This window comes from Puma concolor, chromosome B4 (genome assembly GCF_028749965.1).
Source record: "Puma concolor isolate L17-30 chromosome B4, mPumCon1.1.hap2, whole genome shotgun sequence".
NCBI lineage: Eukaryota > Metazoa > Chordata > Mammalia > Carnivora > Felidae > Puma > Puma concolor.
In genome coordinates, this window is record NC_141673.1 from 123,858,600 (window position 1) to 123,883,935 (window position 25,336).

The 25,336-nt window shown below is 41.7% G+C and overlaps 1 protein-coding gene across 1 annotated transcript in view; it reads left to right on the plus strand.

The window, feature by feature from the left end:
* The window catches only part of NEBL (nebulette), a 106,770-nt gene that overhangs the window by 52,885 nt on the left and 28,549 nt on the right, over positions 1-25,336 (plus strand). The window contains 12 exon segments of the mRNA XM_086714805.1: positions 1,246-1,356; positions 6,596-6,706; positions 6,875-6,985; positions 9,909-10,013; positions 12,387-12,479; positions 15,541-15,592; positions 15,595-15,632; positions 17,980-18,072; positions 19,673-19,765; positions 21,270-21,362; positions 22,649-22,753; positions 23,738-23,909. Of these exon segments, the coding sequence (XP_086570931.1) occupies positions 1,246-1,356; positions 6,596-6,706; positions 6,875-6,985; positions 9,909-10,013; positions 12,387-12,479; positions 15,541-15,592; positions 15,595-15,632; positions 17,980-18,072; positions 19,673-19,765; positions 21,270-21,362; positions 22,649-22,753; positions 23,738-23,909 (1,177 nt within the window).

Below are 25,336 nucleotides of genomic sequence, written 5' to 3' on the forward strand. Positions count from 1 at the left end.
TTGGCATATGAATAGCGAAGTTCAAGGTCAAGTCTCCTTCAGGTTGGAATTCAAATGATGTCTCTCTTCCCTCATCTCTCAGTTCTGTTATCTTCTCTATTGCTTCAACCTCGGGAGGCTGCCTCCAAGTGATGGCCCCTCCTCACAGTAGGGTGACTCACCTCTGTGCCAGTAATCTCAGTGGGAAGTGAGCACCTGTTTCTTATAGTGACAGTGAAGGTCCTAGGATTGAATCTCATTGGATCCACTTGTATCCTGTGCCCACACCCATCCGTCCTAATCATTGTATCTGGAGCCAGAGGAGTGTAATGTGCGGATGATCTGGTATGGTTCTCATGGTCACTCATTTGTTTAGTTAACTTCTTTGGTAGTTTAGTCGTATCATATTTTAATATAAAAGATTCAAGATTTTTATGTGTTTTTAAAAAATGTATACTCATAGTTGGCCATATTCATGTTCTTTAAATAAACTAAAGAAAGCACTATGATGTCTTTGGCTAATACTGTCATCACACATTCTGAAATTAGTAATTCTGTACAGATTTTTCTGTTATGGTGACATGTGCAGTCCACATTCAGATGTAGAGCTTGTAATCACTTGTCCGTAATGCTCGGAAAACTCGTTTTAGACTCTCAATGGCAGAGTCCAGCCCCATACAGTTGAATGGCATGATGGCAGAAGGAACAGCAATAAATGAGCCTTAGCATATGAAAATAGGAGTAAAAGACCAAAAGAAGCTATCAGTTATTGAACACTTATTCTGCCCTGGACTCTATGCTATATGCTCTCTCACTGATCCTCACATGGATCCTGGATGCAGGAATTATTACGCCCATTTTGCAGATGAGTAAACCAGAAATGTTAAACATTCCTTGTGTCACACCGCAGTTGAGAGCTCTGGCCTCAAAGCCAGCCTTCTTTCTCTAGCATCAACTCTCTTAAACCTACCTCTCTATCCTCCAGCCCTTCAGACCGTTGTCAGTGAAAATTCTCACCATGTATGGTAACAACCTTCAGAGCGTCCTATACTCTTCTTCAGTGAGAATAGTGATACAGTTCTAAGCAGCTCAGAAAATTGAGTTCTAGGTGATCATTCATAGTACGAAGTAAGCTGTATTTTCTTCTTATATATTCAGCCATCTTTTGGTATCATTGATTATAGATAGTATGTTTATCCCCAGAGTGTATGAATATTATGAAATGTAGCCTTTTTTTTCTTTTTCTTTTTTTTTTTTTTTTTGCAGAAAGAATACAAGAAAGACCTGGAGTCAAAAATTAAAGGGAGGGGGATGCACATTGGCACTGACACCCTTGAAATACAACATGCCAAGAAAGCTTCAGAGATAGCTAGTCAGGTTAGTGGAGTGAATGGTGCAGATGCCTTAAAACCTGTATTTTGGAATTGAACAAATCGTATTAACAACCTGATTAACACATGGAATTTCCCAAAGCTTTGTGACTAGTGTAGAAGTTTGGAATGGAAACCATTCCAAATCATCATGCTTGTTTGAAAATTTGCAGTTTCTGCTTTACTCATTTCCTTTAAATATATCAAAGAAAACTTGGGGGAAGTCATGTTAATAGAACACACACACCTTCTTACCTTATTCTTGTAATACACCAAATTTCACATTCGTCTAGGCTACAATAAATGTTTTCATACTATGTTTGTCTTATTTTGAAGGATAGGTCACGTGCTGCCTGGTATCTCTGTGTTTCCAACTCTCTGAACAGAACTTGAAAAATCACATATTGAGACTCCAACATGAAAGCGATAACCATTTCTGCATGGTTTGGTTGCACATTCTTGAAATAATCCCTGTTGACCTCATCACCGTGCCTGAAATTCTTGCAGGGCTAGCATTTTGTATGAAAGTATTTTGTATTCAAGTATTCTATATCATGAATGACCACGTTCATTCATTTAATATTTTCCTCTTCATGTAATACATGTAACGACAGGATTTTAATTTAGAAGTTTTGGCTTAGATGCTATGATATGATAGATAACAGATAACACAGTGCAGGAGTCAGACCATATGTGTATTTTTTGGAAGGAAATACCTCAGAATCAGTTCCATACCTCTTGAACTCCTCCAGCAATTTTTTTTAATTTTATTTTTTTATTTTAGGATGGAATTTTATTTTTTTTTCTTAACTATTTATTTTTTTAATATGAAATTTATTGTCAAATTGGTTTCCATACCACCCAGTGCTCATCCCAACAGGTGCCCTCCTTAATACCCATCACCCACCCTCCCCTCCCTCCCACCCCCCCATCAACCCTCAGATTGTTCTCAGTGTTCAAGATTCTCCTATGGTTTGGCTCCCTCCCTCTCTAATTTTTCCAGCAATTTTGAGACTGTGAGGGTGTCACTGGAGGGGGTGCCTGGGTGGCTCAGTTAACTGAGTGTTCAACTCTTGGTTTTGGCAGAGGTCATGATCCCAGGGCTGTGAGATCGAGCCCTGTGTTGGGCTCCATGCGATTCTCTCTCTCTCTCTCTCTCTCTGTCACTCTCCCCGACTCGCACAATAAATAAATAAGTCAGTCATTGGAGCAGAGAGTATTTGGAAAGAGGTGATTTTGTGAGAAGCATTTATAAAGAGAATATTGGGGTGCAGGTTAAGGCATGCTGTTCACTTACCTCAAGGCTGAGCAGGGGGGTGGGAGGCGGGGCGGGTTCAGTGGAACTACCCTGAGAGCTGTAATGTGACCCTTGCAGTGACCCCAGGAAGAGCTGGCTCAGGATTGACTCCTCTCGGGAAATCTGGAGGGTAGGAGGCAGCCACTGATTAACTGCCAGGTGCTGCATGCCCAGGGTTAGGGACTGGCCAGGGGGATGGGATGATTCTAACTGGTTTAGACAAAGCATCTGGGGATGGCGTAAGATGCTTGACCAACAGGGGTTTCATTTAGAAATGGTGGAGTTGGGGGACTGCATGCCGAACAGGCGCTTGAAAATCTTTCACTAGACCTCTCCTTCCATTCTTCTCCTGAGACATTGCCATTGTTGCAAATTTGCTGTAGAACCTTCCAGATCTATTTTTATGTGTAATAAAATAAACATACACGAGGCACACATGGACTTAACAATCCGTAAATACCATGTGTTTTGATCTGTGCTTTGTTTTTCTCGCTTCGTATTATGGACCCTTTTCCGTGTTACTTCATATAGTTCTACCTCATTCTTTTTTTAAAATTTTTTTTTTTTTTTTAAATTTTTTTTTTTCAACATTTATTTATTTTTGGGACAGAGAGAGACAGAGCATGAACAGGGGAGGGGCAGAGAGAGAGGGAGACACAGAATCGGAAACAGGCTCCAGGCTCCGAGCCATCAGCCCAGAGCCTGACGCGGGGCTCGAACTCACGGACCGCGAGATCGTGACCTGGCTGAAGTCGGACGCTTAACCGACTGCGCCACCCAGGCGCCCCTAAAATTTTTTTTTTAACATTTATTTATTTTTGAGACAGAGAGAGACAGAGCATGAATGGGGGAGGGTCAGAGAGAGAGGGAGACACAGAATCCGAAACATGCTCCAGGCTCTGAGCGGTCAGCACAGAGCCCGACGCGGGGCTCGAACTCACATACCGCGAGATCGTGACCTGAGCCGAAGTCGGACACCCAACCGACTGAGCCACCCGGGCGCCCCTAGTTCTACCTCATTCTTACAGGAGGATTAAGTGTTTCATAACATGGATGTGAATATGCAACCATTTACCTTTCGATGTGTCACAGGCATCGCCACATGTAAACGGCACGTGAAGTGTACTAACATGCTCTCGATATCACGTGCCAAAACCAGAACCTTAATTTTCCCCCAGATCTGCTTTCCTTTTCCACTCCCTTCTCAGCAAATGGCATCAGTGAGGTCTCAGAAGCCACTGAGATTCCTTTTGTCGGCAACTTTATTGACTCCACCCCCAACATGGTTTCTAAATCCATCCACTTTGCTCTGCCCTAGTCCAAGCTCTGTCTTGTCACTCATTTCGTAGATTTAATCGTACTTTTTAGTGGTGGCTTCCTTGGGCCACGTAATTAACTACCAAGAAACTACCAAATCACTACTTACAATTCTCTGAAATTTGTCTCTTTATTAGGAGAGGGCAATATCCAATTCAAGGTACTGGATTGGGGTAAGGGGGTTGGGAGTGAGGGATTCGAGGCTGGAGAAGAGAATTCAAAATCATCCTCATGGGCCTGAGAATTGAAACCAAAAGAAAGCATCCTTGCCCTAGAGAAAACAATGTGGAAAGAACATAAATTTGCGACTTTACATTTTTACCTAAGACAGGTTTCTAAGACATACCCCTTTTATGACATGTTAGAATGTCATGTCTTTCCTTCTAATGGTATAGATTTGTTTTACTCAACCATATGCTGCTTTCAATTTCTCTGTGTACCTTAGGGCTGGATGCTAGTTATTGAGAAGAGGGGGGAAAAAGGCCTGGGGGGTCAGCTGTCCTATGATTGCCCATACATCAGGGTTGTGGTGATGTTATTATCTTTGCCATCCAAAGATCTCATTTGTGTGTAATCATAGCCATGTCCCATTTTACCCAATTGACAGGCTTTCACATTCATTTCAGCCAAACTTTAGGACTTTTCTGTAGTTCAAGGTTTAATTTTTCAAAGAAATGAATGATGTATATATTGCTACATGAATGACTCCCAATAGTTAAACTCTCCAATACCTATGGAATTGACCATAGGACTTCCTTTAGCCAAGAGGACATTAGCAAACATGACTCAGACAGAGCCTCTAAAAGCTCTTGTGCACAGGGCTTGCCTTTTGGAATAAAGGTGCTGTCATGTTGTTTTAAGCCTTCTAAGTTTTAGAGTGTTTTATTGTGCATTAATACAGAAATGATGTCACTAGTGTCCTATGTAGTCTATGTGCTTTAGAACGCTTTTAGATTTGAATATTCATATTGCAAAATTAAGTGACATACTTCTACCCTGGGACCGTGGTGGCTGTGTATGATCAGTGCCTCAGTTTCTTTTTTAAAAAAATGTAAATGTTTATTTATTTATTTAGAGAGAGAGAGAAGGAGATTGTGAGTGGAAAGGGGCAGAGAGAGAGAGAGAGAGAGAGAGAGAGAATCCTAACCAAGCTCTGTACTTCTAATGCAGAGCCTAATGTGGGGCTCGAATTCACGAAACCATCAGATCATGCATGACCTGAGCTGAAACCAAGAGATGGAAACTCAACCAAATGAGCCTCCCAGGCACCCCGGTTCCTCACTTTCTACATACGTTATCCTTCAAATGAAGTGCTTTGTTTCAGGGCCTTAAAGAGGCTTACTGAAAATGGGGGGCTTTTTATAGACATACTGATAATGACTTTTGTGATCTTGCAAGTTAAATAGTATTACTTAAACTGTATTCAGAAAAGTGAAGTTGAGGCTGAGTCAGTGAAAATAGGCCAAGTTATAAATAGAAGATAGGGCAAAATATAATATTTCTCTGCGATTGAGATCTTTATTTATACCTTTTAAAATTTAGGATATGACAAATAAGCAAGCCAACATTTACTCTATACAGGGAATGTACAAATCTCGATTATGGCACATCTACAGTATGTCAACATAATAGGAAATAACTGTTTCAGAAGAAATTTAATTAGATACAGTCAATCGTTTTCTTTGAACAAAATTTTTCATTGAAGAATACATACGTACAGAAAAGTGTACAACTTGTGTACATCTTGCTCTATTTTTTATGATGAGTTTTCAAATGTGACAAGTCTCTGAGCCATGTTGTGTCTGTGCAATTATGACTGTTTTGTGAGTAACACATAATTCAGTTTAAGCGGCTCAGATAATTTATTGTTCTTAGAACCAAACAGTAGAGGAAGCCCTAGGCACGGCTTGATCTGGAGCCCAGACCATGTGATTCGGTTTTAGTTTCTATTTTCGGGTCTCAGGCGGGCTTTCTTCTGTTTGCAAAGAGGCTTTTCGCGGCTCCTGGGGTCCCCTTCTTCTCCACCCATGTCTAGAAGAAGAAGACAAACTTCTTGATATCTTGTGTAGTAAAAGAATCACCCTTATCCCTGGAGCAGTCATGAAGCACCAGGGATGGGGTCTAATGATTTATGTAAGCCCAAGAGGACCCTTAGACTTAGGCCAGTCTCACCCAACTGCATTGGGGGAGCAGTGAGTTGCCTGTTGGCCAGTCAGGGAGCTAATGGGGGGGGGGGGTGGGGGAAAGAGGGACTGGATTCCAGAAAAGCAACCAACAACGATTCACTACAGAGCAAAAAGTGACAGTGTTACAATCACATTTTATTGATATTCATCAGATGAATTATATATTAACCAATAATTGATCAATTTGATCATATTGAAATATAAAAACTTTCCCCTTGACTGTGTTCTCTCTCCTAATTCACGTTAGTAGAAAACAGCCTTCCGATTACTTGTGAATAAGTCACTCCAAGCCATGTTCCTCCCACAAGTTAAAACTCTTCCTAGTTTTGTAGAAATAAAAGAAGTAAGAGTCAAAAGCCATGATCCTGATGTCAAAATGACATCACAGTTTTCAACGGTTTTTCAAATTCACGTGGAGCCCTCACTGCGTGTTTTATTTTCTCCAGAAAGACTATAAGAGAGATCTGGAGACTGAAATAAAAGGGAAGGGCATGCAGGTGGGCACAGACACTCCTGATATCCAGAGAGCTAAGAAGGCATCCGAAATGGCCAGCCAGGTAAGAAACAGATGGGGATACAAGGTTGACATCAGACACAGTGAGTTGTGTGTAGAAAAAGCGTAAATGGCGTCTTCACACGTGTGGCTTTGACAGTCAAACACACAAATATCTGCATTACGATGGAAGGTTAAGCAAAGCTCTGAAGATTATTTTCTGTTCTTTTAGAAAGAATATAAGAAAGACTTGGAAAATGAAATTAAAGGGAAAGGGATGCAAATAAGCATGGACATCCCGGACATGCTTCGAGCCAAGAGGGCATCGGAGATCTATAGCCAGGTTGGTAGGAATGCGTTCTGCTGATATTCAATCACCATATGCTTCGTGTGTCTCTAAGATTGATATCTTTTGAGGGCATTGTATTCAAAGTCAGTGCACTCTATTATAAAGGAGCTATTGGCCAAACTTGATTAATCTCACTAACAAAAGGGACAAGTGCTATAAATTCGATTCAATGGATGTTACTGAGTGTCCGGGCTCCCCTGTTTGAGTCCAACGACATTTTGATCTTTTTATTTTTATTTTTTGACTCTGCACACTTGAATCCAGTGCTCACATTACAGAAAATGATTACAAAATGAGCTTGTCTTTTAACCGTTTCATAATGCATATTATCCTTAAAACAATCAGCTCCAACTAAGAGTGACTAAAACCACACAAGGTGGAAGGTGAAATAGAATATTAACTAAAAATTAAGAGAAGAACTGTTTTCTTGGTAAGATTTAATTTGCCAAGTGTACCTACCTGTCACATGTCCTCTAGAAAACCCTTTAGAAGAAAAAAAAAAAAAACTCTCATAGAAAAGCTGGATATGAATATGACCACAAAAGACTATGTGCAATGGAAGAAGAAGTTCTTGATAAAATCTGATCCGGGCAAAAAATTCATTAGTGAATATTGTCTTTGCTATCCAATGTACAAGGAAAAGAGTGCATCCCAATGGAAAAAAAAAATAATAAAAGGGGAATGAAAAATTAAAAGGGTTATGGAAAACTGACGAAGGAATTACATTTGATTAACGGGATTTATGAAGAAGATACTTTTCAACAAAATCTGACCAAATTTGTTAACATTCCAGTTAAAACGTAAGCAGTGGGTCCAAACACCTGCTGGTGCAAAAGGGGGTGTCCTGATGGCCGTCAAATGCCAGAGGACTTGTGTGCTTCGCGGCCTCCTCAGATGATACAGCTGTTGGATGGTCCTGAAGTGCGTGTTCGTCTGCCCTCAATGTCTCATGCTGGCACATGAACTTGTAGAAGTTGGCTGTATCGGCTGACTAAACTTAAATACGTAAAATAGGCAAATGGCCATTGGAATCAGTGGAGGAAATTTACTGTGTCTAGAATGCCAATCTCATTCATTCATTCAGAAAATACTTTCATTTACATGCAAAACTAGACCTGGTTTTGCCCTTGGGGAACTGCAGACTAATCTAATAATCAATAATCATGCAAATATTACAAAGCGTGATGTATGCCACCAGGAAGTAAGGCATCAGGTGTAAAGGCTTTCCATAGGAAGTGACACCTGAACCATCAGAATTCCTGCTTTAACTTGATAGCATTGCTTTTGTGTATGTGTGACAGAAGGATACATCTAACTTGAAGGAGTTTTAATTATTTAGGATACAGTTGTAATGATGCTGTGCTGAGTCTCAATAATAATTACCTTTCTTCACAAGCCGCAGCATGCCATCATGGCTAACTTTGCTGGCTCTAGACCCAGAGTGCCTGGGTTCAAATCCTTGCTCTGACACTCCTTAGCTCGTGTCTCAGTTTCCCCATCTGTAAGGGGAGACAGTGATAGTATCTGCTTGTGGGGTTGATTCAGTGTGTTAATGAGGGTTTCGAACCAAACCTACAATGTAAAAATGCTGGTACTCAGAGAAGGTATCGGGGCTCTCAGTAGTAATACATTTACCAGACAGAAGAATTGAGATTTTTTATCTCAACTACAGAAATGCTAGTACCTTTCCATTATACAAATGTCTCTTTTTCTGAAGTAGGAAGCAAAAAGCATAAATCCAGAAGCGTGAGACATAGCGGGTGGAGAGAGCCAGCTTACTTGCAGGAGCTCTAGGGGCTCCTTTGAACAGGGACCGGGCTGCTCATCAAAGAGTAGGTTTCTTCTGTGTTCTCGTCACCAATTCCAATGCATGTATGTGGAGGCTTCCCCACCCCGACGGCCAGTTCTCAGGCACCAGTCGGGTATGGGAGAATTCAGCTCATCTCTGACACCATCTACTGGAAGACAGCACCAAGTTCCATAGGTTGAGGGTTCAGTCCTACGGGACTGTCCCCCTCCCCTCTTCAGATACCAGTTGCGAGCTGTCTGTCACCTGTGCTTTTGGCCAACAGGCTATAGACCAGAGGTTCCTGGGACCCCCCCCTCCTTGGGTCCGATTCATCTGCTAGGGCAGCTCACAGAACTCAGAAACATTTTACTGACTAGATCAGTGGGTCATTATAAAAAGTTATGACTCAGAACAGCCAGATGGAAGAGGGCATGGGGAAAGGTCGCAAAACTTCCAAGCCCCCTCCAGGTTCATTCACCATTTCCCCCAAATCTCCAAATGTTCACCAACCCGGAAGCTCTCTGAACCCTCTCCTTCTGGGTTTTTATGGAGGCTCCATTACATAGGGCATGCCTGATGAACTCATTGGCAATTGGTGATGATTCAGCCTCCAGCCCCTCTCCCATCCCCAGAGGTTGGGGGTTGGGACTGAAAGGTCCAACCCTCTAATCACAAGTTTCGTTTCCTTGGCAACCAGTCCCATACTTCAGTGTGTCCAGATACCATTTCGTTAACATAGCAAGAGATACCTTCATCACTCTCACCACAAGAAATTCTGAGGGTATTAGGAGTTCTGTGCAAGAAATAGGGACAAAGACCATAGATATATCTTATTATAAATCACAATATCACAAGGTTCTAAACTTAGGAGTGACACAGAGGCCAAGCCCTCCAGAGGCCTTTGAATGGACTAGGGTGGGGGCCATCGCCTGAGAAGAGGGGAGGCCGCTTTTATACTCTGTTTTCTTACTCTGTTTGCTTACTCCCTTGATTTTTGCTGTCACCTCAACAACTGCTTTGAATCAACATATATGGAAGAGGCATCATTTTCTTTCTATCTCTCATGCCCGTGGGCACACACAAACGCACACACAGTTTCAGATTCATGTTAGCTGTTTCTATTTCTAGAAAAAGTATAAAGACGAAGCAGAGAAGATGCTTTCTAACTATTCTTCAGTGGCAGATAGTCCTGAAATGCAGAGAATCAAGACAACTCAACAAAACATTAGTGCGGTGAGTAGTAATTCCCTGACAGTTGCCACCTTGAAATTTTGTTTCCGTTAGGAGGGCCTTTGTTCCTCATTGTCTGATTGTGGCATTGTTTGAATTTTCTGTCAAACATATTATCTTTACTTCTTTAACATAATAAGAGTACTTTTTTAAAGAACCAAATTCGGGGTGCCTGGGTGGCTCAGTCGGTTAAGCATCTGACTTCTGCTCAGATCATGATCTCGCAGTTTGTGAGTTCCAGCCCCGCATCGGGCTCTGTGCTGACAGCTCAGAGCCTGGAGCCTGCTTTGGATTCTGTGTCTCCCTCTCTCTTTGCCCCTCCCATGCTCACACTCTGTCTCTCAATAATAAGTAAACGTTAAAATAAAACATTTTTAAAGAACTAAAATTCAATCCAGTAAATTTAGAGATCTAATTGGTTTTATTCAATGATTCAGGAATCAGGAGGCATCCCATCTAACAAATAAATAGAGGATGATCAGTAGAGAGGTACAAAATGTAAGGCCTTTATAGGCCAAAGCTGCAGGACAAGGAAGTTATTAGCAAGAGAAAAGACAGGATTGCTTCAGACAAGGTCACCTTCCCTAGGAAAAGGGTGGGGGTCTATCATGCAGATTACCTCTCTAGGGCTGATCAGGAAATTCCAGGCTGATTGATTTAAAATTCTGCTCTTGGGAGAGGCTGAAACTGCAATTAGGTTAGGTATTAAGTCTTGATGGGGTTTAACATAAGTGACTCCATTTTGGGCCTCTTGTTTGTTCGTTAATAGTACCAAATGTTCTTACAAGGTATAATTTATCATGATTGTTTTGGAATTACAAATTCAAATCTTCTTCTTTGGTACAAGCAAGAGTTCTTTTTAACTGAAATTTAAAATTTTACTTAGGAAAGAGGTCTTAATCTTCTACACAGATTTTACTTCAAAGAGGAGAATAATCATATGAAGTGATTTTCTTGCAGGTCACTGATTTAAAATGATAATGTATTTAGGGATTTACTAGTTTGTAACCGATTCTTAAACTTTCATATTTTTTATTTTCAGGGATAAGAATTAAGGGACTGGGTCTACATTTAATGGATACATAAATTTGAATTATAAAATTATAAAAATTGACCAAACAGCCAATATTTTTATGTAGAACTAGCTCATTAGTCCTTTAGGAGTTAAGCAAATGTCTCGTCAAACTGTATATTGTGTTAAGTCTGAGGGCTTTTGGAATCTTTTCTACTTTGAAATAAATTGGCAAGCTCCAAACCTCAAGGTGTGCTAGACAGGTGCCTCTGGGGCTTTCAAAGCAGGTGTGCTAACAAATGGAAAAGTCTGGCTGGAAGGGAAGATCTGGGAAAAAAGCTGTTTCCACCCTTATCTCCTGTGATTCCATGGTATTCTAGATTTTTATCTTGTGGAGGAAAACATCTCTGGGGCCTACTCTCCTACCCCCACCAGGGCCTCCTGGATTACCTAGTCTCAACAGAGGGAGCGGTTCTGTCCTCATATGCTTTTCTTACAATTATTCTATTATTCTGTAAACATTTTTTTTTTTGTTTGTTTTGCTTTGTCTTTTAAAATATTTATTTATTTATTTATGAGACAGAGGAAGGCAGAATACGAGCGGGGGCGGGGGGCGGGCAGAGAAAGAGAGGGAGACACAGGATCCGAAGTAGGCTCCAGGTTCTGAGCTGTCAGCACAGAGCCCAACGCAGGGCTCGAACTCACGAACCATGAGATCATGACCTGAGCTGAAGTCAGACACTTATCCGATTGAGCCACCCAGGCACCCCGGTTTGCTTTGTCTTTGAAAGGGGTGGCTGTTGGTAGGAGTGGAGAGACATGTGGGAAGGTTAATGAATAAGTGGAAGACAAGGGAAACAGAATGAGGAAACTTTGATGTTGGTGACAGAACCAGTGTTTTCTTTGAAGAGAATGAAGGCATCTTTGTGTTTGGAGAGTAGCACTTGCTTAAAATTTCATGCTGGTTTTGAATTAAATGATACTGCTTGGTAAGCTTTTATAATATGCACTTTGATTTTCCTCAAACACACATGTGACATACATTCATATTTAAAGCCGGGAACTCTAGTTTGCCAACTTATATCCTTAGACCAAATAATCTGCGGCCACCTAGGGTAGCATGCATGCTCTAGAACAAGTATGAGAGGGTTACTTGGGGAATACTATGCAATATGAAACCAGAATTGGGCATTTATTGTGATAATGGATTATTCAATTGATTGATATGACCTTGGTACTTGTAAATAGAGGCTGTATTCACGTTACTTGAGAACCTGAGACATCGTCTTTCTTTTACAAGAATCTAACCTAGGACTTGAATTCTAATACGCTTATAGTTATTCTTTCCTTCTCTTATAATTAAGGTATTTTATAAGAAAGAAGTAGGAGCTGGCACGGCCATAAAAGATACTCCAGAGACTGAACGAGTGAAGAAAAATCAGCAGAATATTAGTTCAGTAAGTTCTCCATAGCATTAATTATCCTTTCCAAAAGCAAACATCAGCTAGATAAATGTTTTCAGTTCTTTGCTAAACTGGCTGCTTTTCTTTTATTCTTCGCTTTGTTAAAATGCTGTTTCATCAAATATCAAAGGTCTCAGTTTCAGAAGGAAAACTGTAGCCTTGTTCCCCTTGAACCTAAAGCAGTGTTTCATCTTGATATATCATAGTGCACAAGAGATAGATCACTTTAATAGTCCAGTAATGAAATCTGGGATTAGATTTCATCTTTTGAACAGAATTTTAACTGTATTAAATTTTTCAGAGAAAAGATAAATTTCAGTACCTCTCCACAACTTGGAGGAAAGAAATTTTACCCTGTAGAATGATTAAAGGCCCTTAGCCCATTGATTTGGTGGCTTAAGAGAAGGTTTCAAAGGCCCCGTTTGCCTTTTTCTTTTTCCAGCTCCCAGCAAAACAAAAACATGCACCTTCACCATGATTTGTAAAATAATTTACCCTCCGGTTACCTTTGAGCTTGGGGGAAGGGTAGGGGAGGCAAGGAGCAAGTACTGTGATGGGTAAAAAACTTCTCCATTCAGTGCTTGACAATTTACAATGAATAATTGCTATCTTTACCAACAACAATTCTTCCATGGATATTTAGTTTCTTGTTGAGGAAGTCATAAAGTTCTTTCCTGAAATCCCCTTCTTTCCTTTTCTTTTTTTTTTTTTTTTTTCAGAGAGAGAGAGAGAGAGTGCTCATTTTCAGAGCATCTTAGTCAAATGCTCAGGGCTCCTGGGTGGCTCAGTCCTTTGGGTGTCTGACTCCTGATTTTGGCTCAGGTCATGATCCCAGGGTCTTGGGATCAAGCCCCATGTTGGGATTCGTGCTGGGCATGGAGACTGCTTGAGATTCTCTCTCTCTCTCTCTCTCTCTCTCTCTCTCTCTCTCTCTCTTCCTCTGCCCCTGTCCCTTGCTTGCACTCTCTCTCTCAAAATAAAATAAAAATAAAAATAAAGAGTCAGGTGCTCAACGAACTGAGCCACCCAGGCACCCCTGAAATCCCTTTCGTGACCTTTCTCTTCACCTTCACTCTTAGACACAGAGCCTTTCGTTAACTAATTCAAGTAGGACTGGTCTGGTTAGACTTACATATCAGTCAAGACAGTATGTGGCATTCTAGAGTATGAGTATGCGTTGGCTTTTGCAGAGAAAAAATAGAAAAGGCAAGGTAATGCTGTATTAAATCATATTTCAAAAAAATCTGCAGACTACTAGTGCAGTAAAATTTCTGTAGTCTGAATGAAGCTAGCTCCTGAAGGAGGCTTACAGAGAAGACCTTACAATGAGGGTGTTCCCATCCACCATGGCGAGAGCCTGTGTCAGGCAATGCTCGGGTCCAGCTGGAGAAGTTTGTTTGGCAGAGAAGGATGAAATGTTTGTTTCCTTCACTTTCAAATGATAATATTTGAAATGCACCCATCAGTGTACTGAGATACAGTGTTATAAATGTTCTGTGGTAGGCGATTCCATTGCCTGCAGTAAAATGACTGCCTTTTTGATTAGTTTAGAGTCGTCTGAAAAACAAAAATGTTCATCTTTAATCATGTTTAGCTTCTCACCCGAGGAAAATCGCACAGAGTAGTGCGGTTTATCATTTCTTTTTCCAGCGTCCCAATGCCTTTTCCAGCAAACAATAAATGTGTAGTTCTGTATCTCTATAAGGTTGGGCCATAAACTGCTGCTTAGTATTCAAATGGAAAGTTGCCCTTTCAAGATTAGCTAGATCTGTCAAACGAAGATATGATTCTCTAACATTTAAAGATCTCGACATTTTCCACCTCCACCGTACAAGCCTTTTAGCTATTAGCTTTCTCTGTTAAGGAGTGTTTTTGAATCTTATTTAGAGGTAGTCTTTCTTGGTGTATTCTCAATTTAACTGTTTCACATCTGAGCTAACGTTGTTGTTACCCACATTCAACCTACGGCTACTAGGACATGGATGATATCTTAGATATTTAGGTTACCATTTCTTTGCGACTGTCAGTGTGGATTTCAGCCTTCATCATTTAAACATTACCAAGTGATTTCTAAACCCTGTTTTGTGTAGATTTAAGTCTTTGCTAAATTTCAGCATGTGCCTCTTAAATCCAGCCTGTGTTTGCATACAAATAAATATTTATGTGTGTCCTTTTTCTTGAATCTAATCTTCCATGAATTTTAGACATATTAAAATACCACCAGATAGGATGGCATTACTAATCTTTTCATAAATTTAAAGAGCTGTTTCTTGTCCCATGCCTAGCAGTGTGCTGGCTTTATCATTTTTGTCTGGTTGATCTTCCTCTAAATGGATTTGAAGGAAGGGCTTTTGAATAGAATGGGTGCCAGACTACATACAGGCTGGCTTTGTATAACGTGATTATGTGGGTACAAGACACTTCCTGACTTTTTGCCACTGGCCCTTCCATAGTGAACAGAGGTCATGGCCTCTGCTTTTAGTACATTTCCCTCCACCTTCCTCTTTCTCTTCTTTTATTGTGGCCACTTAATTTTTTTCCTTATCCTGGATTATTTGTGTGCTCTCACTCAGATAAGCAGTCTTCCCGAAGACTCTGCCCCTAACTCGGTTTGACTTTGGACTTTAAATGCATGATAAATTGTAATTCATACTTTAATGAGTAGAAACGGCTTTTCAGATAGAAAAATGATAAGTTATTATATTACTTAAGATAATTCCCAAGGTTTTTATGTGTGTGTGTGTGTGTGTGTGTGTGTGTGTGTGTGTGTATCTGCCTAATGATAAAACTTATTCTCGTAAGCGGCATTTGCTTATTGTAATTAAATAAACTCCTGTAGTATGGCTAGGTGAATAAATTGAGTTTATTTACACTTTAGGATAAAGGAATCCTAAAAGCATCACCCGCTGAAATAAAAATTTGTGTTCCCATGGAAGGAAAATTAACGTTGGCGGTGAAAAAAGTTCAACTATGTAATGGTTACAAATGCAGAATTCTTACCTTGCAAGCCTTGTGTTGAATAAAACCCGCATTGTTCTTTCAGTACATTATTCAGGTGAAATACAAAGGAGAGATAAAGCAGGCAACAGCCATCTCCGATCCTCCAGAGTTAAGAGAGCCAAAGAAAACCAGGAGAACATCAGCAATGTGTGATCATGTTTCTTTAAGTACTGTTTTCTATTTTGCTGGATGGCAGCAGACAATGGGGGGCCCAGCACTTACACAGGTGAAGTCCCATGATGCATTCTGTTGCTGGAGGGCCCGTTCCTGGAAGGTGGAGATAGGATTTCGCCCTTCTTTCTGTTGGGCTAGCACAACACTTTGTGCGTGCATTTATTTATCCGAGAACATGTTAACTGAATGCCTGCTCTGTTCTTGTTCTTGGGAAATTCAAAGATGAGTGAGGATCCTCAAGGCCTCTAGGAGAAACAGACAGAGGCATAAATACCCATTATGCATTAAGTGCTGTAACCATAATTAATAGTTATTGACTGTTTACGAGGCTTTTGGAGTACTTTACGCTCAGTGTGTCGTTTAATGATGAGCAAGTATTCCCTTTGCAAAGTGTTGTGGAAACACAGAGAAGGAAGGGTATTTCCTTGAGAGAGAGAAGAAAACCCTCGGAGGAAGAGTAACATTTGAGTTGGATCTTGAAGAATTAATCACAGTTGGGGGGGTGGATGTCGTGAAGAAGTGCCTTCCTGGCAGAGCAAACTGAACCTGTTCAGAGTCCAGGTTCTGTCCAAGGAGAGGAAGGTTTAGTGTGATGGGTGCATGCGATGAAAGACGGCAGAAGATGATGGTGAGAGAGAAATTGTGATTCGGGCTCTAGGGAGTCACGTCGGGAACCCCAGTGTTTCCTAAAGTATGGTTGGTATATAAATGATAGGTGCTTGGCCCATGAGCAGGCCATGATTTAGGGATTGTATTGTTTTAATGTATCTCTTTTTCAAAAGGAAAGGATAGTCGTGTTCAATTTATCAGAGACACATAACTCCCATAAAATAACTTTATTTGAAGATAATAGTGACCTAATTTGATGGAAGACGAATACTGCAAATCACAGCACAGTTGATAGCTGGCCCGACATAAGGCAAGTGGTGTGCACACGGTAGAAATTTGGACAATAGGGAATAACGGGAAGAATGTGGACCCTGGTCTCCTGGCTTGATCCCAGCTCCAGCCCTTACCTGCTGTGTAACCTTTATAAGCCACCAACCTCTCCCAGCCTCAATTTCCTTATCTGTGACACAGGAGCCATACCATTAAGGGAGGTATTACCTGGAGAGCACTTAGCATATTTGTGAATGGATGAAAACAAGACATGAACAGTCGCCATTATCAGTTTGATTTCCCCAGACTTACATCCACCAGAAATTGGTTACGATAGTTTCTCCACATCCGTAATGCCGTTCAGCAGACTTTTCCCCTCCGAGCTCTACTCGGAGTAATCTTTCCTTATATCCTGCCATCCGTAGAGATTACACTGGATCTTTTCTCACTTTAACGCAGATACAGACACGGACACAGAATCTGCCTAAACTCTCAACTACATATCACAGCACAAAGAAAGCCGCCCGCTGAGGAAAGCTGCCACACGGAAGGGGCCTGACCCTTTGTCATTTATTTTCCAGGCTTGTCAAGCTTCTCTTCACTGGCACACTCACGGTTAAGGGTGTGCATCCCGGGTGCATTTTATCTGCAGGCCCTGAAGGTCTTGTGATGTCTTAAAAAAAAAAAAAAAAAATTCCCTTACACTAAATTTAAACTCCGGAAGATCATTAAGACCGTCCCTGTGGAGTTCCTTATAATAGGATTTTAACCTCCAGTTTAACTTTTGCCTGTCAAAGATTCATTTGATGGACCCACCATTCTGTTTCTTTGTGCTGGAGGCTCATTTATTTCCCGGGGTGTTGCAGAATTGCCGGAAAACTGACCACAAATGTTGGGGCCTGATCCTCCAGCTAAGAAAGAGCACCTCAACACGGCAGGTCAGGAAAATTTCCATAAATGCGAGTCAGAGCACAGGCCTTCCCACGTGGGCACTTTGTAGATAAGGAAACTTTGAGGTTCGGGGTGTGTTTCCGCAGTGACAGCCTGTCACGAAGGGGCAGGCATGGTGCCATCCTCCTTGCCGATGAGAGGAACGTAGGATTTTTATTTTTAAATACGAAATGGTAGTTCGCTAACGTTGCCTTTGTGCTCTGAAGAAAGGAACTCACGGAAGGGATCACTTATTATTCCCGGTACCGATCACACTCGGAGGGGCCCCCGACAAATGATGCGACGCAAAGAATAACAGCCAAAGGTAGAGTTCAAAAACATTCGGGCGAGAACAAGCTTGCAGCCTGGGCTCGTGGTGATGGTGAAGTCTGCTGGCGATGCGCAGGTCCCCGCGAACTCCTAAGGACGCTTCTTTTAATCTGTTGCAGACTGTGGGCGCACCTTTCCTTCACATAACCCCACCCTGTCTCGCACCTTGTCTGTCTCTCAGCTCCGGTACAAAGAGCCGTGCCACAAAGCCACGCCCATGAGCGTCACGCCAGAGATGGAGAGGGTGAGGAGAAACCAGGAGCAGCTGAGTGCGGCAAGTGTTTCCTCTGTGTTAGCAAGCGTCACGCACTTTTATTCTTCACAGTGCTCTCCGAAAAGCTCGAGCCCTCTACGGATCGGGTGCCCTTTTCTGCAGTCCCATGCTCAAGGGCAGGAACTTTGGTTCTCCGGTGCGATCCGGGAAGTTTGGGATTGTCTGGCTATGATTTAGCCGTGGCCGTTTAGTCAAGAAGCCTTCGTTAAGCACCCCAGCGCGCCAGGCGTGATCCTGGTTACTGGTACACAAAGATGGGTGAGACCTAGTTCCTGTCTCCACGGGCCTCATAGGTTCGTGGGTAAATCTCTCCTTTTGGGGAAGGACCTGGAGAGAAGTGGTTGTGTTGTCAACCTGAGAAGAAGAATTTAGCTGTTAGAATAGAGCAGGAGAAGACCCGGCTTGACTGGGCTGCTAAGACATAACGTCAAGGCAGGGAACCTTGTAAATAAAATGAAAAACATTAGTCAATCATCAATGATTTATTGCTAATAAAGGAACGAGAGTTAATAATCGTGAGATACTTCCAATATGGCATGTGTGCTGAACGCTTTCTGTGAACCCGTGAGGTCGGCGCAATTTATTTCTCTGGTTTGTAGGTGTGGGAAGCTGAGTCTTGGAGAGGTCAGAGGACATGCCAGGGACCCACAGTTTGAAGGGCCGAGCTGGGATTTGACCCCAGGTCTCCCTGGGTGCCCCTGGGGACCCCAGGTGCCCCCTGCTAGCTATTTTTCCCATTTTTTGGACCCTTTTGTGGAACTTTTACCAGTATAAACAATAGCGTTCTTCTCCCAAACAGGTAGTTTTGAAAGACTTTACAATGTGAGTGTGAGTTCTTACAGGTAGAGGAGAAAATCAGGCTGAACACCACCTGATCCTTATAATATCCCTGGAAGGCAGTAGGAGGGAGAGATCTTTAGCTTCTTTTGAAGGTGGAAGCCCCAGGTCAGAATGAGAGTAAATGGTCCTCCAGAGGACCAATGGTCTTCCAGAATGAGAGTAAATGGCCCAGGCTGGGCCAGCAGCTTCGCTCTGGTTCTCTTGGAATGGTTCATTCCTGTGTTTCTCCCCTATATTCCCATTGCTTTTAGTGGTGGGATTTGCAGTTTGCTTTGGCATTGAACAGCAAAATATTTATTGAAACCATCATTCATTTATTTATTTATTTATTTAAAAAATGTATTTATTTGGGGGAGAGTGCAAGCGGGGGAGGGGCAGAGAGAGGCGGACAGAGGTTCCTGAGCGGGCTCTGCGCTGACAGGCTGCCAGCAGCGAGCCCGATGTGGGGCTCGAGCCCACGAATCACACGATCATGACCTGAGCTGAAGTCGGACGCTCAACCGACTGAGCCCCCCAGGCACCCCTTGAAACATCATTTTAAAGAAGCACAATGCCATTTTGTGCTTGCCACATCAGAAGAGTAAGGATCCAGGTGTGGACATGAACTGACCGGTTTCTGCATGTCTCCTGTGGGGACAAGTGTGGAAAGATAGGGTTAATTTTGAGGCTCATGCTCTGTGGGGTGTGTGTGTGTGTGTGTGTGTGTGTGTGTGTGTTGACCATTCTGCTATCTACTAAAATTCTCATTTATCCTCCGCAGGTAAAATACAGAGGAGGGGTTAAACAAGCAACTTCAATTTCTGATCCACCAGAGCTGAAGAGAGCTAAAGAAAACCAGAAGAACCTCAGCAATGTGTGACCTTAGTAACTTTTTTTCCTTATGACAGCAAACGTATTCTCAACATGTCAGTGAAGAGTTGTGTTTATAAAGTTCTCAAGTTGATACTGTGCTCTCAGTTGACTGCCTGTCTAACTTGAAATGGTGTGGAGTGTTAAGTGTGGGTACAGCCAGGCATTCCGGGCTCCAGAGTTCCCAGTGACCGCCAATTACGATTTTTGGCGACCGATTATCGTGGCTCCCTCTTGTCTGCACGCTTACAGTTGCTGTCGTTCCGCAAAGGGATGCGGCGATGGCTCCTAGCATCTTGGCCCTTCGAATAAGCTTTCCCACTGCCTTTCTTACCTGTATGTGTTCTTGTTTGTTAGCCTGTCCAGCCCTGTCGCCCACTCCCAGCTCTCGTCACTTTATTTTTGGATGATGACTTGGGGGGTAAAATTATAAAGTGTGCAAGCCTGCACAGGTCACACGGGACAGGCCCATTTTTCAGGGCACTTGTAAAGGGGGCTGTTCGTTTTTCCTCGAGCACCAACTCCTGGCCTGTTCTTAACCCCTTTCTGTTTTTGTAATCCCTAGGTGTAGTTCAAGGAGAGCATCTTTTTTTGAAGTCATTAACATACAGATTGGGTTCTCTGCGGGTGCCTGGGTAGCTCAGTGGGTTAAGTGTCTGACTTTGGCTCAGGTTATGATCTCGTGGGTTCTTGAGTCTGAGCCCCGCGTCAGGCTCTGTGCTTGACAGCTTAGAGCCTGGAGCCTGCTTCGGATTCTGTGGTCTCCCTCTCTCTCTGCCCCTCCCCTGCTCACATTGTGTCTCTCTCTCTCAAAGATTAAAAAAACCAGTAAAAAAAATTTAGATTGGGTTCTCTGGAAGAGGAAATCTAGAAATCTATTAGGTTCAAAGAAATATTTTATTCTTCAAACCTTTAAAGTCTTTGGGGGCAGATCATAAAACAAAGGCAGGCTGTTGTTTGGCCATTTTCCTAACAACTGTGTTTTGGAGAAGTAGGTGCCCATCTCTGCCCGATATATCTAGGGGCAAGGTTGATATAACTCCATTACTCTCAGAAAGGAACTTAGTTATTGAGAAGGAAGAATGGGGTCGTGGGAAGTGCAGCGACCAGTTTTTGGATGACCACAGTCACCTATTTAGGCATCTTTTTGAAAACCCTGCTACAGTTAATTACTAACAGACTACAACAGTATATGGGTACGAGTGCCTTTAAGGCAACATTTCTTACCATGTTCCTTTGTGATGCAGTGCTTATGTCCGCTTTCCTGACAGTACGCCCATGTATTTGAGTGTATTCACGGTGACGTCATTCCCAGCCATAGACGCAATGGGATGAATTGAAATTGATTTCAGATGCAAGCCTTTTAAATATGGCTAGCCCTCCGATACCATCCTCTTTTTTCCATTGTGCCCTTTTCTCGGCTAGCTCTTTAAAATAGCTACTGTGAGACTCTTATGTAGGTGAATTGATTCACCGTGCTCTTTATTTTTTATTCTCCGCAATGATAGGTTTATTATAAAGGTCAGCTGGGAAGAGCCACAGCTTTAAGCGTAACTCCTGAAATGGAAAGAGTGAAGAAGAATCAAGAAAATCTTAGTTCGGCAAGTTGCTTTTTTCAGTTTGGTCTGTTACAAAGGATGCGTCCTTTATTATTTACTTGCAGTCTTTTTCTTGTTGTTGTTTTTTCTCCCCCGTGAAAATAAAACGTACTCTCAAGAAACATTTGTGATACATGCAGTAGGTCCACGTGTAATTTCAGATGATTTCCAAAAGCTGCCGTTGTGCAACTTGACGTCATCATGCAAGCCCTTCCTCGGTATTTCCAGATGTGACCAATGGTTACATTCAAAGTTTAGTTTTAAACTATATTATGCTCCTTTAAACAATGATTCATGTTATTTTAGCCAGTGTCTTTGAAAGTGGTGAAGTCTTTGATGCGTAAGTTAAATAATTGTCATTGTGCAGATGTATCCCATTGAATGTGAATTGTTAGATGTTCTCTGCAAAACAAAATCAGAAATGACTCATTACTCCAGAGTAGGGACCTAGAGGGAAAAAAAATCTTTAAATGCATTGCGTATAGCATTCAGTTATTCATTAAAGGCCCGTGGTGCACATCAGTGTCTTATTTGGATTGTATGCTTTCTTTTAGTAAATATCAGGGCTTCAGTTCCGAATTGCACATATGTCCTCAGGTCCTCAATCGTTGCTTTCCTCATATCATGCATAGCCAGCTTCATAGATAGCAGAGTTCTGCTGGTCAGTTATCAAAAAGATAGCTCATGCCTGGGAATCAGCATTTAGGGTTTACGGTTTACGGTTCGCCAGTGGCATTTCTGTCCAGAGATGCTGACCGTATTTGACATAAATTACCTTTAAGCTGTGGCCGCTTAGAAGGAAATTAGATCTGATACTCACAGTTTCTTATTCTCCACAATGGGAAAAAAAAATAAAAGGAAATAGAGGGATGCTTGGACTTGGTAGGTATATATTCTTCAACAGTGTTATGGTGGCAAACGGGGAAATATTAGAAACAGAAAAATAAATTTAGGTTTCATTTAGTGTGGATTTTTCCTGTTTAATTTAGTGTGGATTTTTCCACTGTTCCCGACTACACTGTTAGTGGATATCGCTCACTCACACGTTGGTTTTCGGTTAATCGAGAGATTTAGGTGGTTTTTGCTTTAGTTTTTAAAAGTGAACTTTGAGAGCAAAATTTTAGATTGTTACCCTAGAATGACATGTAATTCACTGAACAACTTACTTGGGGAATCATTTTGAATTTGTTGTAGATGTGTCACTCATTTGGAAAGTTTGAAAACGTGGCGTAATGTTTTCTCTTACAATTGTCGTGTTGTTTAAGTACGTTCTACTGTGTCCTTTGCAGGTAAAATATACCCAGGACCATAAACAGATGAAAGGTAGACCAAGTCTGATTTTAGATACGCCTGGTCTAAGATATGTCAAAGAAGCACAAAATCATATTTCCATGGTAGGGTACAACCAGCTCCTTCTTCTCATGACTAAAACATACTAAGGAACGGCCCCACCCGGTATACAGAAGGCGTTGTTCACCATTAATCTGGATAACTAACCAGCATGAATGCAAAGCAAAACGCAGATGGGACCCTCCTTTGGGGGGGGGGGGGGTGACCGCTAACCACACTGAAATGTAATGGAAATATTTAGTCTAATAAAGTAATTTTTCTCAGTGATATTTGGGGTGTGTTTTTATTTCTAACATGACTACTCTAAATGCATTTTGTGAAAGACATTTGCTTGGACTTCTTTTCAGTTAATCTGAAGACAGAGCTTGGTATGTTTACATGTTGCAAAGAATGTAAAAGTTAGGTATGTTTTTTTTTAAAGCAGTTGCCTGAGATATAATTTATCGGCCATAAGGTTTCTTCATTTAAAGTGTGCAATTCAGTGGTATATAGTAAGATCTATAAAATTGAATAACTACCACCGTAATCCAATATCAGAACATGAAAAAAATGTGTGTTTGAACTGTGTGTGCACACACACTTGTGTGTGTGTGTGTGTATATATATATATACACACACAAAAAATCATGTCAATGTGTGGAAATAGAGTATCATTTTAAAACCTATTAAAAGTTAAAAAATAGCAAATTAATTTATACCTAAGTTAGTACATTTTAGGAAATCGCCAGGATTAAACAATATGTATCTTTTAAACCTTCTCACCGATATACCGGTTTATATATAATTTAAAAGAGCTTCTAACCATAATGAGGAAAACCGTTGTGAAAATCTCAGCACTTGATTTCTGATGCTAGGAAGCTGACATTTCAGACACTATTTTCGGAGTAATTGGAAAAGACTCATCTGTGTGGAAAATAGTCTAGATGTAGTTGATTCTGTAACAGTTGCCGTTATGTCGAAATTGTGTGAGCTCTGTTAACAATCAGGAAATTTCAGTTGGAGTTTATGTTGTTTTTCCTTTTTTTCAGGTAAAGTATCATGAAGATTTTGAAAAGACGAAGGGCAGAGGCTTTACTCCTGTTGTAGATGACCCCGTGACAGAGCGAGTGAGGAAGAACACCCAGGTTGTCAGCGATGCGGCCTACAAGGGCGTCCATCCTCACATTGTGGAGATGGACCGGAGACCTGGAATCATTGTTGGTAAGCTGACGGTTCTCAGCAGGTGTGCACGGTCAAAAAGGTGGTCCTTGCCCCCGCTGTAGAATCAGCCTCCTTATTCATTGGACCCGTCCTCAAATGTTGGATGTGGTGCCCAATTGAAAAGGGATGACAGGCTAAGTGTTAACTGTTTGTGCCACGTTGAATGGGATTCATGGTCCTTGTCAGCTATCATCGCAAATCTTTTGAATTATTGGACCTTCTCTGTCTTCAATAACTTGCTGGTCTTAAGAGTGTTCTTACTTCTTAAGCCAAGGAGCGGCCCAGATACCAGCCAGGAGTGATAACAAAGGCCGGACAATTGTTTTGTTTTCCTTTAGCTAACGTACTTGAGCAATGCCTTGTAGTGCAGACATTGTCTACATGGGGGACAGAAATAATAGAACCGATCCCATGTAGGACCTTTTACCACAAATAGAAGTGCCAGAGAGATTCTGATGGTATTCCACAATATGAAGAGCTTATATTTTTTTTGATATTATCCCCGAGTGGGGATAACCGAGAGCTGTCTGCAAGTGCCATAAATCTGAAAGGAAGGAAACTTCTCATTATTCCTCCTAGTTCGTCTGGGTGCATGTTCAGAACAAAGTTTTGAATGGTGGCTGAGACAGCAGTGATCACACCGGAATCTAAGGCAGGGCTAGACAGGACAGTTACTGAGTTTTCGGTATGCACAAACGACCCATACTTCCAAATGATTGTTCTTCTTCAGAGCAGTTAGCGTCTGAATTTTTGTAGCTAGCCCAGTTCTAAAGCTCAGATAATATTTTTGGGAACCATGCAACCATGCTCACCAGCAATCTCCATGTGAAGTTAGCTTCATCTTCACAAGTAAGAGCTTGCCTTTTGGAACTAGTGAAAGGCCATTTAGAGGTGAGCTGAGGGACGGAGGTGCATATCTGACAGGGTAATGTCTTCATATAAAACAACGGTACTGAAGTCAGGGCATAAGTTTGTTGAGTGATTATTAAGTGAATCTGCAAGTCTTTTCCAAGAGGGATTCCAAATAGATTGGCACACCTTCCAGATAGCTCTGCACACCTTCCAAAGTTGATTGTTTAAAAGAATCATATTCAGTTGGGTGGATGGGTTGAGATGTTTTTGTTGAAAGTAACATGGAATTCGTTTCTTTTCTTTTCTTAAAAAAATTTTTAAGGGGCGCCTGGGTGGCGCAGTCGGTTAAGCGTCCGACTTCAGCCAGGTCACGATCTCGCGGTCCGGGAGTTCGAGCCCCGCGTCAGGCTCTGGGCTGATGGCTCAGAGCCTGGAGCCTGTTTCCGATTCTGTGTCTCCCTCTCTCTCTGCCCCTCCCCCGTTCATGCTATGTCTCTCTCTGTCCCAAAAATAAATAAACGTTGAAAACAAAAAAAATTAAAAAAAAAATTTTTTTAAATGTTTATTTTTGGGAG